This window comes from Anastrepha ludens, chromosome 2, assembly GCF_028408465.1.
Source record: "Anastrepha ludens isolate Willacy chromosome 2, idAnaLude1.1, whole genome shotgun sequence".
In the NCBI taxonomy this organism is placed as follows: Eukaryota; Metazoa; Arthropoda; class Insecta; order Diptera; family Tephritidae; genus Anastrepha; species Anastrepha ludens.
The window spans coordinates 30258114-30274417 of NC_071498.1; the positions used below are offsets into that span (position 1 = coordinate 30258114).

The 16304-nt window shown below is 36.5% G+C and overlaps 1 protein-coding gene across 4 annotated transcripts in view; it reads right to left on the reverse strand.

Annotated features, from left to right (window-relative positions):
* LOC128867410 (afadin) overlaps positions 1 to 16304 on the reverse strand; it is a 115881-nt gene that overhangs the window by 55036 nt on the left and 44541 nt on the right. For all 4 annotated transcript variants that reach the window (XM_054108607.1, XM_054108622.1, XM_054108597.1 and 1 more), the window contains 2 exons: positions 13186 to 13650; positions 13021 to 13102 (listed from right to left, as the gene is read on the reverse strand). In XM_054108607.1, the coding sequence (XP_053964582.1) occupies positions 13021 to 13102; positions 13186 to 13650 (547 nt within the window). The remainder of the gene's footprint in view (positions 1 to 13020; positions 13103 to 13185; positions 13651 to 16304) is intronic.

The window sequence follows — 16304 nt, forward strand, 5'->3', positions numbered from 1 at the left end:
GAAAATCCGTGAGAAAAAAATTATTAAAAATAAATTTTAAAGGATTTTTTTTAGCAGTTTAAAACTTGCACTTATTATGCTAAAACTACATTAGACATGCACTGCATACCCGAGAATTGTCTAACGATACGCATTAAAAAGTTTAAAAGTTAGGTGCAAATTTGTTAAATTATTAAAAAAAAAAAATTTTAACAAAAAGAAAATAAATTTTTTAGCAGTTCAAAAACTTGGCATTATTTTAGTAAAATTTCATAAGTAGTAAGCAGTAACATGGGCCTACCCGAAAATGTTCCAAAAATTCAGATTAAAAAGTTAAAAAATTAAATGAAAATTTGTTAATTTTTCTGAATTTTTTCTTAAGTTAAAAAATGCACAATATTAATTTTTTTTTTTTTTGAATACTAACTCGAAAAACATAAATATTTAAAAACAAAATCATCATTCACTCAGTTATACTCACCACTGTACATATTTATAACAACAAAATATTATATTATAAAGGTGAAAATCGATTTTTTCTGCTAAGGTTTTGTATGGTCAATTATATTGAAAATAAAGGCAATTGAAAAAGATATACATATAAGCACAAACTAAGTATACATGTATACTCCTACCCTTACAAAAAAAAAATCGTCAAATGTCAACTCAAACATAAGATATGACAGCTAACTAGCGCGTAAAACAAGAGATTAATGATGGCGTAAACGTTTGATTTCGTTTTCCGTTCACTTTTTTTACTGAAAAAGTTTTAATTGTATTGTATTAGGTTGGCAAGTAAGTAATTTCACTTGTAGATGGCTTCACCTGAATTTTTAGGTTATTTTGTTATTTGATAGTTGACAATTCAGCTGTCAATCAGTAAACAAAAGTTTTTGATCGGTTGCGTAATTTTCGTTTGGGGTTCGTTGAAAAATGGAAAATCAAAAGGATCATTTTCGTCATATTTTACTTTTTTATTGCCGCAAAGGGAAAACCGCATCGGAAGATCATAAAAAGTTACCTGCTGTTTATGGTAACGAAGCCTTAAAAGAACGGCAGTGTCAAAATTGGGTTGCCAAATTTCATTCTGGTGATTTTTCATTAAAAGGTGAGAAACGCTCTGGTCGTCCAGTTGAAGTTGATGACGCCCTAATAAAAGGAATAATCGATTCGGATCGTCATGTATCACATACATGTATTGAAAATCACTTAAATCCACTTAGCTATGTTCAAAACTCGATACATTGATTTCTCACGAACTGAAAGAAACGTATTTAACGCAACGCATTAACATCTGCGATTTGCTAAAGAAACGTAATGAAAATTATCCATTTTAAAACGACTGCTGACTGGCGATAGAAAATGGGTTTTTTACAAGAATATCAAGCGGAAAAGATCTTGGAGCAGGCCAGGTGAATCAACTCAAACCACATCAAAAGCTGATATTCAACAAAAGAAGGTTTTGTTATCAGTTTGGTGGGATTACAAAGAAATTATCCACTTTGAACTCTTACCACCCAACCGAACGATCAATTCAGATGTCTACATTGAACAACTAACGAAATTAAACAATGCAGTTGAAGAAAAGCGGCCCGAATTTACCAATCGAAAAGGTATTGTATTCCATCAATACAATACATTACAGAATAAAGTTATTTAATTCCATTAAAAAATTGTTTTTGTTTTTCTAAAAAAGTCCGCAATTACTTAGTTACCAACCCAATAATTTTCGTATGTGTGAGAAGGTTATGGCTAACACTGAATTGCTTACAGCATCGATGGGTACTGCATTCAACCAAGAAAGCTTCACACTAAGCAATTGGCACCTGCATACTTCTTTTGAAACATTATTTATTGTTGTTGTTGTTGTAGCAGCATAAACATTCTCCATACCTATACGAGGAATGCTGCTGAAGTGACAGTCCTTGGCCGAATATAAATCCGGCTCATTCCGGTTACGTTGAACCGACTGTCGTGGGAACAAAACAGTAATCGTCTCGTTCTTTGATGGGCAACATTTTGTATTTCTGTGTAATTTCGATGTAATAATACTCTACAAGTAAAGCTCTACCCAGTTGGCATTTGCAAACAGGTTTCTCCAACAAAAAGTCTTTCTGACATTCTTTCCCTTAAAAAGCTTTAAACCCTCCGGTGGGCACCCATCTCTGGCCAGACTGGCTTTTTCGACTTTAGGCGTGAATTTAACATATTTCTATTAGAGCTAACGTCTTGAGCTTCCAAGTATTGTAGTTTCCTACAATTTAATTTTCTATCTATTTGAAGTCTTTATAATCCTTAAGATATGCTTTAAATCTTCTATACAGTGTCTTCAACCGTTAACGGCCGAGAGCTTTTTTTGTAATACTCGCCCATAAGACGACGGAAAATTAGGTGAAATTCTAAAACGTTTATAAGGATAAAAAATATTTAAACTGATTTATTTACATAGATATAAATTCAATATATTGTCAGTGTATGATCAGCAGACCAGGGCGGTACAAAGTTGCAATATTTGTTAAAGAAAACTACAGCGATGATAAATAAATGAAATGAAAACTGAATAATTTTCATCTCCCCGTATTGGGGCCTTTCGTTTTCTATCACATAAGTACCATGTCCCCGTAGCGGGGCCTTTCGGCCGTTAAGGGTTAATAAACTACATATGAAACTAATTGGCAAGTTTTGGCAAATCCTTTTTTTTCTTATTTAATTTTAATTTTTTTTGGATGCAAATATAATTCATTCTGCTACAAAAACGATACAAATCCCAGGTTCGAACTTTGCGAAAATTAAAAAAAAAAAATTTACAAATTTAAAACTCCAAACTTTTTAATCAGAATTTTTACAAAATTTTTATAACTCATAGAATTTTGGTATTTATTTATTTTTTTAATTTTGATTCGTTTTTTTATCTAGTTATTTCTATAACAAAGACCATTAGTACTAATCTAAGTTGGAAACGTCGTAAGGAGTTTTCATTATTTTAATGACAATGATTTTTGACAATTTTTTTTGTGCTTTACGAAAATACGCTGTAAATGTGCACTGTCAAAATCATTAAATAAAGAAACAAAATTATAAAAAAACAAAAAACAAAATAAAAAAAAACAAAAACAAAATTAACAAAAAAATAAAAAATAAAAAAATTTATTAAAAAAAAACAAAACAAAAAAAAATAATTATAAACAAAAAAAAAATAAATTAAAAAAAAAACAAAAAAAAAATTAATTTAAAAAAATAAATTTTAAGGGGTTATATACAGTTAAAAAAAAATAAATAATTGGCGCGTACACTTCTGTTAGGTGTTTGGCCGAGCTCCTCCTCCTATTTGTGGTGTGCGTGTTGATGTTGTTCCACAAATGGAGGGACCTACAGTTTCAAGCCGACTCCGAACGGCAGATATTTTTATGAGGAGCTTTTTCATGGCAGAAATACACTCGGAGGTTTGCCATTGCCTGCCGAGGGGCGACCGCTATTAGAAAAATGTTTTTATTAATTTTGCTTTCACCGAGATTCGAACCAACGACCTCTCTGTGAATTCCGAATGGTAATCACGCACCTACCCATTCGGCTACGGCGGCCGAAGAATTTTCAAAAAATCGATTTTGTATTTATTTTACTTTCTTAATGTTTATATATTTAAGAAAGCACAGAAAATTTAATATCGTTCCGGTGAATTTTCACGCAATTTTGAAAAGGCGTTTCAGAGAATTTTTACCCTATGAAAAGTGCTTTTCAAACTTTAAGCGCGTTTTTCTCAAAACCCGGTTTTCGGTGGACACGATTTCTCAAAAACGGCTGAACCGATCGTCTTGAAATTTTAACACAACCTTCTCAGATATATTCTCCAGGCATGAATCGTAGAAATAAGAATTCTGATGATTTTTTCTATTTTTTGAAGCAATTTTTCCCGAAAATTTTCTTAGAAAATTCGATTTTTTTCCTATAGCCGTCATTTTATCAAAAATTAAAATTTTGACTATTCCTTCGATTAATACCTAGTTTCATCTATCCACAAAAAGAATGTAATTGGTTTTTCGATTTCAGATCATCCAAACCGGAGATATTTTGTCCACCGCCGAACTCTTGGGAAAGATCATTTGCAGGCGCCGTGCACTTCAATATTTTCACTAACTTTACATGCTATAATTAACTTTAAAGTAGACATTATTTGAATAATTACAAATTGTTTTTGTTTAATAAAATCGTTCTTTGTAAAAAATTCTCAAACAAACTTAATTTTTCAGCCTTACAAGTGTAAATAACCCCTTCAATGCCATACACAAAATTGTATTTGGTTTAGCTGGGTCTCTTCATCATACTTGATTGATTTGCTCTGGTGTCATAATTGATTGACGCAAATTCATTAAGTTGCAAACGTTTAAATTTCACGAATAATCCTGCGTTTTGATGTAAAACAAAATACCAAAATCAAAATTTTTGCTTTGCTTTGAAAAAAAAAAAAAAAAAAGAGTGATTATTTATTGTTGTTGTAAAATCAAACAAATTTCCTTTCTTATAAGCTTCTAAAGCGTTTGCCAATGGCTTTGGTTTGTCACCACAACTTCTGATCGAAAACATCTACAGAGAAATGTAACTAAAACTAAGATTCGCTTTTACTAAAATTTGTTCCACATATACACAACTGAAGAAAATGTGTACAATGGTTTTTCGAAGTTAACACACTTTGCATTCTCCACTGCTCGATAATTCCTACTAATTTGTACTATTAAAACGGTAATGAGCACTCATTAATTATTCACTTACGCCTGATGCCCCAATCCATCATATTGCAGCTGTTTGCGAAGATTCTCCTCAGCAATGGCACACATTAAAATCCATTAAACTACACACCCGCACACCGCCGCCGATTGAATCACTCTCCAGCATTCTTTGATTTTCAAAATATACAAACTCACACAAAGACAAATTCCTTTCAGATTTTAGATGAAATTTTCGCTATTGAAAATTTACACTCAAACGGATATACAAAAAAAAATATATTTATATACAACTGCAACCACGAACACCGATATAATTCACGCGAAGAATTTCGAAACACAATATAATTAAATTATATACATTGAAGAATGTGATAGATATTTTTGTATTATTTTAAGAAATCTGCAGCATTTTCCACCACCGACATGCTAAGTGTGGCAGTGTGGCTATGAGCACCGCTTCTTTATGACTATTAACAGACGAGACAATTGGTGACGGCCAATCTGAGAGCGAAACACGCGGTTTGCCACCTTGCACTTTACAACTCGAAACCACACCAATAGTGTGGCACATACGACGACGAAGTCACCGACCACTACAGGGACACCAGAGCGTAAATACAACAACAGCAAGTGGAAAAAAACAATAACATGAAGGATAATTTATCCTTGATAGAAGAAAAACTCAGCGGTACCTACCAGCTGACAACTGACAGCAGTGTACGAGACAGTCACATACGACGACGACTGGCTGAAAGGAAAAGATTTTGAGTACGCGCTATGGGTCTGTCGAGGGTGAAAAAGGTACACATGCGCTTCATATGAAACACCCGAAAGCAGAATGTTGACGAATAAGTCAAGTGCAATGTTTACCTAAGTTATCTTATCACAACGACGATAAAAATATGTGGATACACGAAACTTATGTTGTGACTTGGAGTTGGAATATTGTATGGAATATATATGTGTGTACGTGTAGATATGTATGTATTGTAACGGAGCGAATGGAATTTATGAAACTAATTGAATTTATGAAAAAATTGTATCGCAGCATAAAAACGTTGTAGGCCAGACAAAGACCGACAGCTAAAAAAAAAAGGTGGATCGCCTTATCAGATTGAGTACACTTGTGGCACCGTTAATCGGGCCGCACGACAGTTACTCAGACTATGTTTAGAATGTACTGTTCTAATAAAAATACACGGTTATATGCGCTATATGTGCAGTTATACATTTACCTAAAATTACCACAAAAATGTCAAAAAAAAAAAAAAAAAAAAAAAAAAATGGCGATGAGGCAGTTAAGTGTCATATTTTACCGCATGACAACGTTTTCATAAACTTTTCAGCGACATTTGCCCGTCCCCAATAAAGTACACACTCATACATATGTAAAGATTGACAACTGTGTGAATACTACTACATGCCACCATGACTTTGCGTCCTTTTTCGACAAGTCATGCACACTTTAGTGGGGCAATTCAACTTTTTGCTTTTCATATTATGTTTATTCAGTCTCCCGTAAGGAGTAGACTCGCAGGCAACATGTGGCAATTTGTGATTTCATCTCAGACAAAAGTAACAAAAAATAAAAAACCTATTTACTCAATCATAATGGAGCTCTCATAAGAGTGCTCTCTCAAAAACTAATTTCAACGCTCAAACGTATTTATCACTATTAACAAAATGCTTTCGATTGTGACGTCACGCATTTCATTAATATTACTTCTTACCACAAGTTGGTAAGAGACCTTTGCTTGGCAGAAAAACTACAATTTACAACAGCATTTTTTTTTTAATATAAGTTATATAAGAGAGCGCGGAGAGCTATATTGCACTCTTCGAACAGGACATGCGCAGAATTGAGAAAAGGTATTTTCTGTCTAAATCAGCTGTCGAACGCCTTCCAGTGCACAGCGAAAAAGAAAGTGACTTCAAACAATACAAAAATTTAAGGTGCTCAAGGTCGACCTACGAAGAGGAGCCAAGGTGGTCGCTTCTTAACACATCAGTGCCAAAGACCTTAATTAAACCTGATTCGAGCGAAGGCAGGGCAGACGCACAGAAAGTGGTCCGCCATCTCATCCTCCTTTCCACATGCTGGGCAGAGTGCACTGTCTGAGATACCCACTTTTTCAATGTGCTTTGCCCATAGAAAGTGGCCCGTCATCAGTCCAACCAGCCTCGTACAATCCCCTCTGTTTAGTGACAGGAACTACAACAGTCGGTCGGACATGACAGGTAGCATTAGTTTTGTCCATCTGCAGCCTCTCTCAGCCTGCCAAGCTCGCTTGTGGGTTAGAGTAACTCGTTTGTTAATCGTGGCTTTGATGGCTGCAGAACGGACTCCGGGCCCAAACAGTTGGCCGCAGAGCCCATTGTGGCTAAAGATTCAGATATCTCGTTACACGCGATACTCCCGTGTACCGAGACCCATGTTAATATCAGGCTATTATGTTTACCGACATAGTTCAGACTGGATTTACAGGACTCGACTACCCTTGAAGTGGTTGGGGGCTGTCTACGGCTGTCGCTACAAACGCATATAGATCTGCCTCTCCATTTGTTTTCCACAACAAAGTTTATCGCTTCTTGAACAGCATACACCTTCGCTTGAATCACAGATGCATACATTCCAAGAGCAAAGTGCAGTTTTGTCTCGCTGGATTGCACGTAGACCCCAGACCCGGAGACGTGCTCGGTTCTGCTGCAACAACAACAACACCAACGTGCTCGGTCCTGGAGCCAAACGCGAAAACAGTGTTTGCCGACTCTGGATGGCATGGAGTCAAGGGGCATGACAAGAATCGTTGGATCGAAGTCCATGCCTACTCTGTTGTCCAATGCCGTGCTGGGGCCGTACCAATTCCCATTGTGTTTCAGCCTGCAGATGGCCTTCAAGGTCTGTCCTTGTATGAAAGCATCAAGTGGTGGTAGACTAGACCTTGCTATGAGAAAGACCCCACGTTTTTCCAAAAACACCCTTGCACTGCCAGAAGGCTGTCAGTGCTTTGGATGTCTTTGTTTCAACGTGTGATTTCCAGAGGAGCTTACTATAGAGGATTACTGACTCATTTTAGCTTAGGCAGAACGAGTCCATCAAGCTTCCTGCTTCTGGTGAAGAGGATTTTATATAAATAAATAAATAGATAAACAGATATGTTACCCACGTTATTTACAAATATCTACAATATGATACTGAAGACATTTCATAAAACTTTCCATTTTCAAATTAAATTAATATCACACACACGCAAAGGGTATTTAAACACTGAACCCGTTTCCCAATATTTGTCACAAAATATATAGTACGCAGGTTTTTTCTACGAGATCTGTCTTTTATATTTTCCGCCACCTCGATGTGTATATATGTAGATATTGTATAACAAAAACCACATTTCCTTTATGTCCCTCGACTTCCTACATAGAAGCTTCTCATCTGATAGGAATGCACGTTGCATTACAGCAGCTCAGAAAGTGGAATCCTTTTCCAAAAACACAAAATCCGTTTTATTCCTGGCTTATGTCGCTTACTTATTCAACTTCCTAGCAGTGAGAGAAAGGTACAAATCCAAAGGTTGGCAGGCAACTGATATTTACCGATGGTTCTAAGCCAAAATGTACTTCCTCCATACTAGCAAAATATCATATATCACGCCATACACTCGTCTTCATCTTGGCCATACAATTGTCACCCACTCCCATCTACTTCAAGGTGCTGCCCCTTGGGGATGCTCGCTTTACAACCTTCCACCCACAGCGCGGGTCATCCTGTTCCGCGCTCCAATCCTAGAGACGTTATTTCCTTGGTAATATACATCCTCTTCAGTTGTTAAAAGATCCCACAGATGATAACATAATAAGGATATTCTAAATGCCTCAAAAGCTCTGACCTTCTTCGACCCTAATACTCTTTATGCCTCATGCCAGCCGAAAGTCTTTGATGGTAGTGCTGCGTTAGTTTGCAAGTTTATATACCTACGTGTAATGAGCTGTAATTCAAGATTTTTATAGAAAAGTTTGGTGTTTTTTAGCATAAATTTGCATACAACATTTTCACTTACGAGCTTTATTTGTTCTTTTTTCAGTGGATCGAAAAATTCATCTCGCTCAAAAGATGCAATTAATCGTAAACATTTTTGTGCGATAATTTACTACTACTTTCGACGTGGATTATCAAGACACGAGTATATTAATCAACTTGCATCGACCTTCAGCGTTAAAGCACCACACTTAGCCACTGTGAAATGCTGGTACAACGAGTTCCAATGTAGGAAGAGTTTCCTAAAGGACGTCCAAAAACAATGATTGTGTCTGAAACGATCGACACTTTACGTCAATTGACAACCGATGATCGTCATGTGGCATATCAATACATCCATCCTCAGACATCAATGGGACCAACATACAAATCGAAATTGCATGAACATTTGGTCGTCAAGAAGATTTGTTTGGTTGGGTACCGCATAATTTGATAATTGCCCAAAAAAGGGCGCGTACCGATTGGTGTAAAGCAAGGTGGAAGAAATTCGGCCGCGAACCATCAAAGCACGCTATCGACATCGTAACAGATAACAAATCTTGGATCTATGCATATGAGTCGGAAAAAAACAGCAATCGACAATATGGGTGCTCCAAGACGAGCTTAATCCAACAACAAATTTTCGCACATCAAAGCAAATGGACGCCTGTTTCAAAAGTGTTCGGAAAATCTAGTCATGTCGCAACTGTATGACTAGGGAAACTTAAAACAGTCAATTCTGAGTGGTGCACAACCATTTGTTTACCAAAAGTTTTTGGAGAATTAAGGAAACCCAACCGTCGAAGACACTAAGCCAATGCGAGTTCTCACCTATCGGTTCGCACAACAGAGTCTTTGAGCCCTCAAAAGACCGAATTAAGGGGGTAGTATGGTTAATTCGGTGTAAAACAAGCATATTTTTCGAAATTTTTTTTGTCGACACAGTTGATTTATTCAAAATTTTAAAATTACTTCATTATAAAGTCATATTTAAAGAATATTGTGTGAAATTTTCATTGATTTTTATGAAGAAATGAGTTGGTGGCAGCGAATCTTCGCGGACGTCTCATAAAAAAGTTTGTCCCTCAGAACTCATTACTGGATCAACTAAAATCAAAAAACCAAATTGATTTCATCAGCTAATAAAGTTTCGCAGGTAACAACGTCGATTTTTTTTTTTTTTTTTTTTTTTTTTTTTTTAATTTTTTAAAGCGCTTTGAAGTCAAAACACCGATTTTTCATAAAAAAAACTTGAAAACTTTGTTTTTTAAAATATGACAAAATTTAAAAAAAAAAAAACTCGACGTCATTACCTCGTGAATAAAGTAAAGAAACAAAAAAACCAAATTTGAAAAGAATCGGTGCAGTAGATATGAATCTACAGTGGACACCGACCGTAAAAAAGGCAAGTGTGAGAAAAACGCGTTTAAAGATTTTCGGCAGCGTGAAATCCGGTTGGAGAGGTAGATACTTAATCCTTTGTGTCTTTGTCAATTTTACTCTAATGCACTTCAAACTTTCACACAATAATCTTAAGATGTTATAGAATAATTTAAAAAAAAAAAAAAAAAAAAAAATGAAAAAAAAAAAAATACCATACTACCCCCTTAACGGGTCATTCTCGTTACAGCCTTGATTGGGCATCCAATGATTTCTTTTTGTTCCCGAACATCAAGAAAAAAAAAATGAGGCCTGAAGAAGCTGTTGAAGCCTTTGAACAGCTGGTTTTGGGGGTATCCATTTTTGAGAAGCAAAAATGCTTTGAAAATTGGTTCAAGCGAATCCAGAAGAATATTGTGAAAAACAATAAAACCATTTTCATTATTATTTTACTTGTTAATTTATTTTACTGATTTAAAAAATTAGAGTTTCCAGCGTGAGAAGGATGTTTGCCAAGCAAAGATTTACCTCACAACGGATTATAGAAATTTTGTTTCTCAAAATAATGTCCATAAAAAAAGCTTACAGACACTCGTGATCGATGTCCGAGTCTCATGGGGTTGGAGGCATTCCTAGGACGTACCAACGATAATGGTGAGTGCAAGAGGCAAGACAAAAGGTGAGGCACAGCACACTATACAGGGCTAATTCACCTGTTCAGATAGGTTAGGTTTGGCAGCCACATCGCACATAGAGACAACGATGCCACTTAGACCACGAAATGGGTCCGTTGTGAGCCGGGGCTACATTTCCCTCTCCATATTGAACCATCCTGAGCTTTTGACAAAGCGTAAAAGGTTGTTGATATCTAAAATGTATAGATTATCTATATTCGTTAAGAAGTAGGATTTTAAAAATCGGTTCCTGCTTCTGGCTAGAGCTGGGCATGTGAGAAAAAGGTATTGAATTGTTTCCAACTCCTTCTCATTTCTGCAGCTACGACAGAAATCATGCGTGCAAACGCCTAATCTCCTGCATGATTTCCTATGAGGCAATGTCCTGTAAGGGCCCCCAATAAGGACAGACGTAGATTTAGCCTTGGTCATGTTTGCTTAGCAATTTCACAGGTGTTAGCGCTAATCTATCTTTGATTTGCAGAACTGATTAGTGCGTCCTTAATGAGAAGCTTACAACTTGCGAGAGGTATCTCCATGAAATTACTTATGTCTGGCACACAGGTACCTTCTCTTGCAAGTTGGTCTGCCCTACAGTTCCCTGGTATATCTCTGTGGCCTGGAACCCGGCATAAGATTATACGATATTGCTTGGCCATCTCATTTAGAGATTGGCGACAACGTAAGACATCCTTAATGTTGTTTGGAATCCAGGGCTCGTAGGGCAGCTTGGCTGTTTGATAGAATGCAGATATCTATTGATGATATTCTGTTTATCTTTATCCATTTTAAGGCTTTATGAATAGCGTTTATTTCCGCTTGAAAAAACACTACAGTGATCCGATAGTTTAAAGGATTCACTAATAGAAAGCTCTTCGCAAAATAACCCTGATCCTACACCGGTGTCCATTTTAGATCCCTCCGTGTAGATCTCAACGGGTGTGTTGGGTCTTGGATCTTCTTCAAGCCATACCTGTTTAGCTAACACCTAAATCACTTTTCGACTTGATTGACGAGATTCAGGACTTAACAAAACACACACTGGACTTACCAGTTTGCAGGCAGGTTGTGAACAGGTGCTTTTACTTTTCAAATCATTGTCCTATTTTCGATTCTATATCTCATAGTTCACTTTATTTAAAGAATATTTCTTATATCCTATATATGTATGTAGATTATGTGTCCATCGAAAATAGGAACATCCTTTAACCCTCCGTTGGGCAAACGGGTCTAGCCTTTTCTACTTTGGGCATGAATTTAACATATTTCTATTACTGCTAACTTGAGCTTCCAGGTAGCTTCCCAAAATTTAATTTTCATAGGATGAAAAAAGGTCAGACCCGGGTGCCCAACCGAAGATTAAAAAAAAGTTGTCCAACGGAGGGTTAACAATTAAAAAACAAAAATCTTGCGCGCAAAAGATTCATTGTAATGCCTTCCCTACTTACTTAGTTTTTTATAACATTCTTTAGTCGTTTTTCTGGGCATTGTGCCTTGTAAGCGATCAAATATTATTCAAAGCATTTCTTTCACATACGAAACACTAATTTAAATAAATAACTCAAAAATCGCCAATTTCATTTTGTAGTATTAATTTTTCCACATTTCAGCGAATCACAAAACACAGACTTTCTTCGTTTCCGTTCGATACTGAATTATTGTGTACATTCAAATATTTCCAGCCCAATAGTCTGGTCAACCAACATAAAACTATGCGGAAGCAATGCAGCAATAAAATCCCAGGCCTCCCAAAAATATAAACAAAAATACTGTACACCAAAACTTTTATGGGCATACGGTGACGACAACACACTCCTGTTCCCGCCCAGCCATAATTATTGATAAAACATTTCTTAATTGTATGGAAATGAATACAACGCACAAGCTAAGAGACTTCAACTTCTTCACAAGCAAGTACATACATATGTACATATGTAGCAGCCACTAACAACAAATATGCTCAAGTGTACATGCATTTGTATGGGTGTATGGGGGTATAGGTGTATGCATGTTAGGCTTGCAACAAACAATTACTTTTCTTGAAATCAAGTGTGGTAGATGGACTCATGAATGAAACCATCACAATTCAATTTCGTGCTTCTATTTTTATACGTTTTCCACAAATCTTCTTGTTGGTTCATAGTATGTAAATTGTGAGTGTTAGGCTTTCAGATTCATCGTACTATCCTCTTCACATTAGGCAATTGCATTTCCATTTGCCACTTGTTGTAGATAAATTACTTACCTCGTGACGTTGGGTGATTCATCAGTATCGATAGCGGGCATTCATCATCGTCGAGTATATATTCTGTGCCATCACTATTCACCTGCAACAACAAATGAAAAGTATTTATTTAGTTTTTTTCTGTTTTTCGTGCGTCGTATAGTTTTGTATGGCATTCATTCAAACCTGCACCAAACAATAGTGTAAAGGATCAGCTTTGTCTAGACCGTATTTTGACAGCATTTCCCTAACGACCGCTTGCGCACAGTCGCGTATGGACAGCAACAACGTTTTATATGGAACATCTTGGCATAAGCTCTCACCGTAAATCTTCAATGTACCACCGGTGTCAGGTCCGCCGTCACGTGACCGAAATTGTTGTAACTTTTTCTCCAGTTTTTGTTGTCGTCGTCGACGCATAACAGCTTCTGGGTTCGAAATTGACCGTGTAAATGATGTCTCCGGCAATTCGGTGTAAAGTTTACCGGCCACCTGGGTTTCACCCTCGCCGCAACCTTTAGCTATGCCTCCATTAAAACCACCAGTTGTCGATTCAGAATTTAATTTTGCGAGTTTTTCTTTCTTTTTTTGTTCTTTCTTCTCACGTTTAGACAGTTTCCGTTTGAAGTTCATATCTGACTGTTCGATTGGCTATACAGGAGCGTGGGGAAGACAAAGCGAAGATATGAGTTGGGATAGATTTATTGAAATCGCGGGAGAAGTACGCAGTATAGAGGGAAATCATAGCAAGAAGTTGAGAAAGGCAATTTGAAATTATTTTGCAGTTTATAGTTGTAAAGGTTTTTCGAAAGTATTTTATAAACAAATATTCAAGTAAAACTTTTTTTGAAGTGTAGCTAAAATGGACTTTTAATTTAAATATAATATGATTTATTTGTATTTGTATGGGTGATAGTAATGTAATGAACAATTAGAAATAGTTTTTTTTTCATTATTACTATTAAGTACAAGTATTTTTCTTAAGGTTTTCTCAAACATTGAAAATTCAACTTTAAAACGGCCTTTCAAAACTGACGCCTAAATCAGTAGTGATTAATTCCTAGACGGTACCTTTTTTATGTCATCTTTTACATTTTTCAAGTAGGCAGATTTACAAAGTTAAAAATTTCAAGAAACTGGTTCTGGTTCCCTTTAGCATAATTAGTCTAGATTTAACGTAACTTAACTAACGTAAGAGCAACCTACAAAATGGGAAATATTAGGTTGGGGAATGAGTTCATACCGTTTTTATATTTTCTTTTATTTTACAACGATTTGTTTGCTGTTTGGCAAAGGGTAAGTATGTATTCATTCGATAGAACTCTTTCTACTCTACAAAACTACCATGTAAAATAATAAAAAAAAAACTAATCAATATTTTTTTTAATTTTTTTTTATTTTGAAGATTGAACATTTTCATTTATGAATGAAAAATAATATCGTTCAAATGACTGCCACGACTGGCTTTACAGTAGGCCATTCGATCAACCCAATTTTTAAAATTGTTTGGGCTCCAATTTCATGAATGGCAACTTCGATTTCGTGTTTTAAAGCATCAATCGTCTCTGGATGGTTCGCATAGCATTTGTCCTTAACGGCTATCCACAAAAAATAGTCCAACGGGCTTGAATCACATCTCCACGGCGGCCAATTGATATCGGAATTCAAAAACGGTAGCCAAAAGTTCGAGTGTAACTTTGGCAGTGTGACAAGTTGCACCGTCCTGTTGAAACCAAATGTCGTTCATGTCATCCTCTTCAATTTTTGGAAACAAAAACTCATTGAGCATGTCACGGTAACGCTCGCCATTTACTGTAACCGCGCCTCCTCGCTCATTTTCGAAAAAAAAAAAAATGGCCCGATGATGCCGCCAGACCAAAAACCGCAACAAACAGTGACTCATTGTGGATGCATTTGCTTCTCCACAGTAACATGTGGATTTTCTGAGCCCCAAATCCAACAATTTTGCTTATTGACATAGTCACCGATGTGAAAATCAGAAAAGAAGAAGAAGACTCATCACTTTGGAAACATGTTTTCAATATTTCCCAATTTTGTTCAAACGTATAGCGTCCCATTTCGTAAATGTCAAACCTTTAAGTAAATTATGAACACATTTGACATGTCATTTGTGTTACCATTCCCAAAAAAAATAGGTGGTTCAAAAAGCAAACGCTATATGGCCCACCCTGTATGTTAATTGAATTTTTGAGTTATTTAATTTTTTATTAGTTTTGAGGCTTAGAAATGGAATACCCAGGACGCCAACACCAACATTTTCGACACCTGTTTCATCGAGGGGAAAAAGCTGCCGAAGCAGCCCGGGACATTTGCGTCGTGTATGGAGAAGGTGTCATAGGCGAGTCTACAGCACGGATATGGTTTCGAAAGTTCAAAAATGGCGACTTTGACGTCGCTGACACCTTCCGCAGCGAAATGCCTTTTGAATTCGAATTCTTCATCCAAGAAGATCATAACACATATGAGTTTGGTGGGACTAGGAGGGCACGGTACACTGGGTAATACTCGAAAAGACTGCCACGGTCAACAAGGAGCTCTACCTTGCCCAGCTACATCGCGTTAATGACGCTAATCGACTGAAAAGACCTGATCCACATGGTCAAACCAAACTCCTTCGCGACAACGCTAGGACCCATGTTGCACAAGTCGTTTAACCGCACTCCATGAGCTCGAATGGGACGTTCCCAGGACAATCGGTTCTACATTACCGGAACGACCCGGATTTATATTCGGCCAAGGACTGTCACTTCAGCAGTATTCCCCATAAATATATGTATATGGGGAATGTTTATGCTGCTACAACAACAACAGCTCGTACAGCTTCAGCATTCGCCGTTTTCTCCAGACCTTGCACCGACCGATTAGCATCGTTTCCGCTCCTTGTCAAACCATATGAAGGGCGTAACCTTCGATAACAAAGAACCTCTTTGGCTCAACAACTTCTTTCACACCAGACTGGGCGATCAACATCAACAAATTGGTCAAGAGGTGGGAAGAGGTTGTAAACACCAACGGCGAATATATAATTGATTAATTTATTGATATAATTTTATTATAATACAATAGTTTTTTGTTGAAATAAAAGTTTTCGGTAAAACGCTACGAACTTATTCCCCAACCTAATATATACAAATTATTACACCAGTTTTAATAAATTTTGAGAGCTGTTGATTTTGCATTAATAAAAAACGGATATTACCTAAATTGAGAGCGGTTATTCTCTTACCGCTCCTGAATCCATATGATGGATTTCTTTTTGTATCAAAAAGCCTTTAAAATTGTGT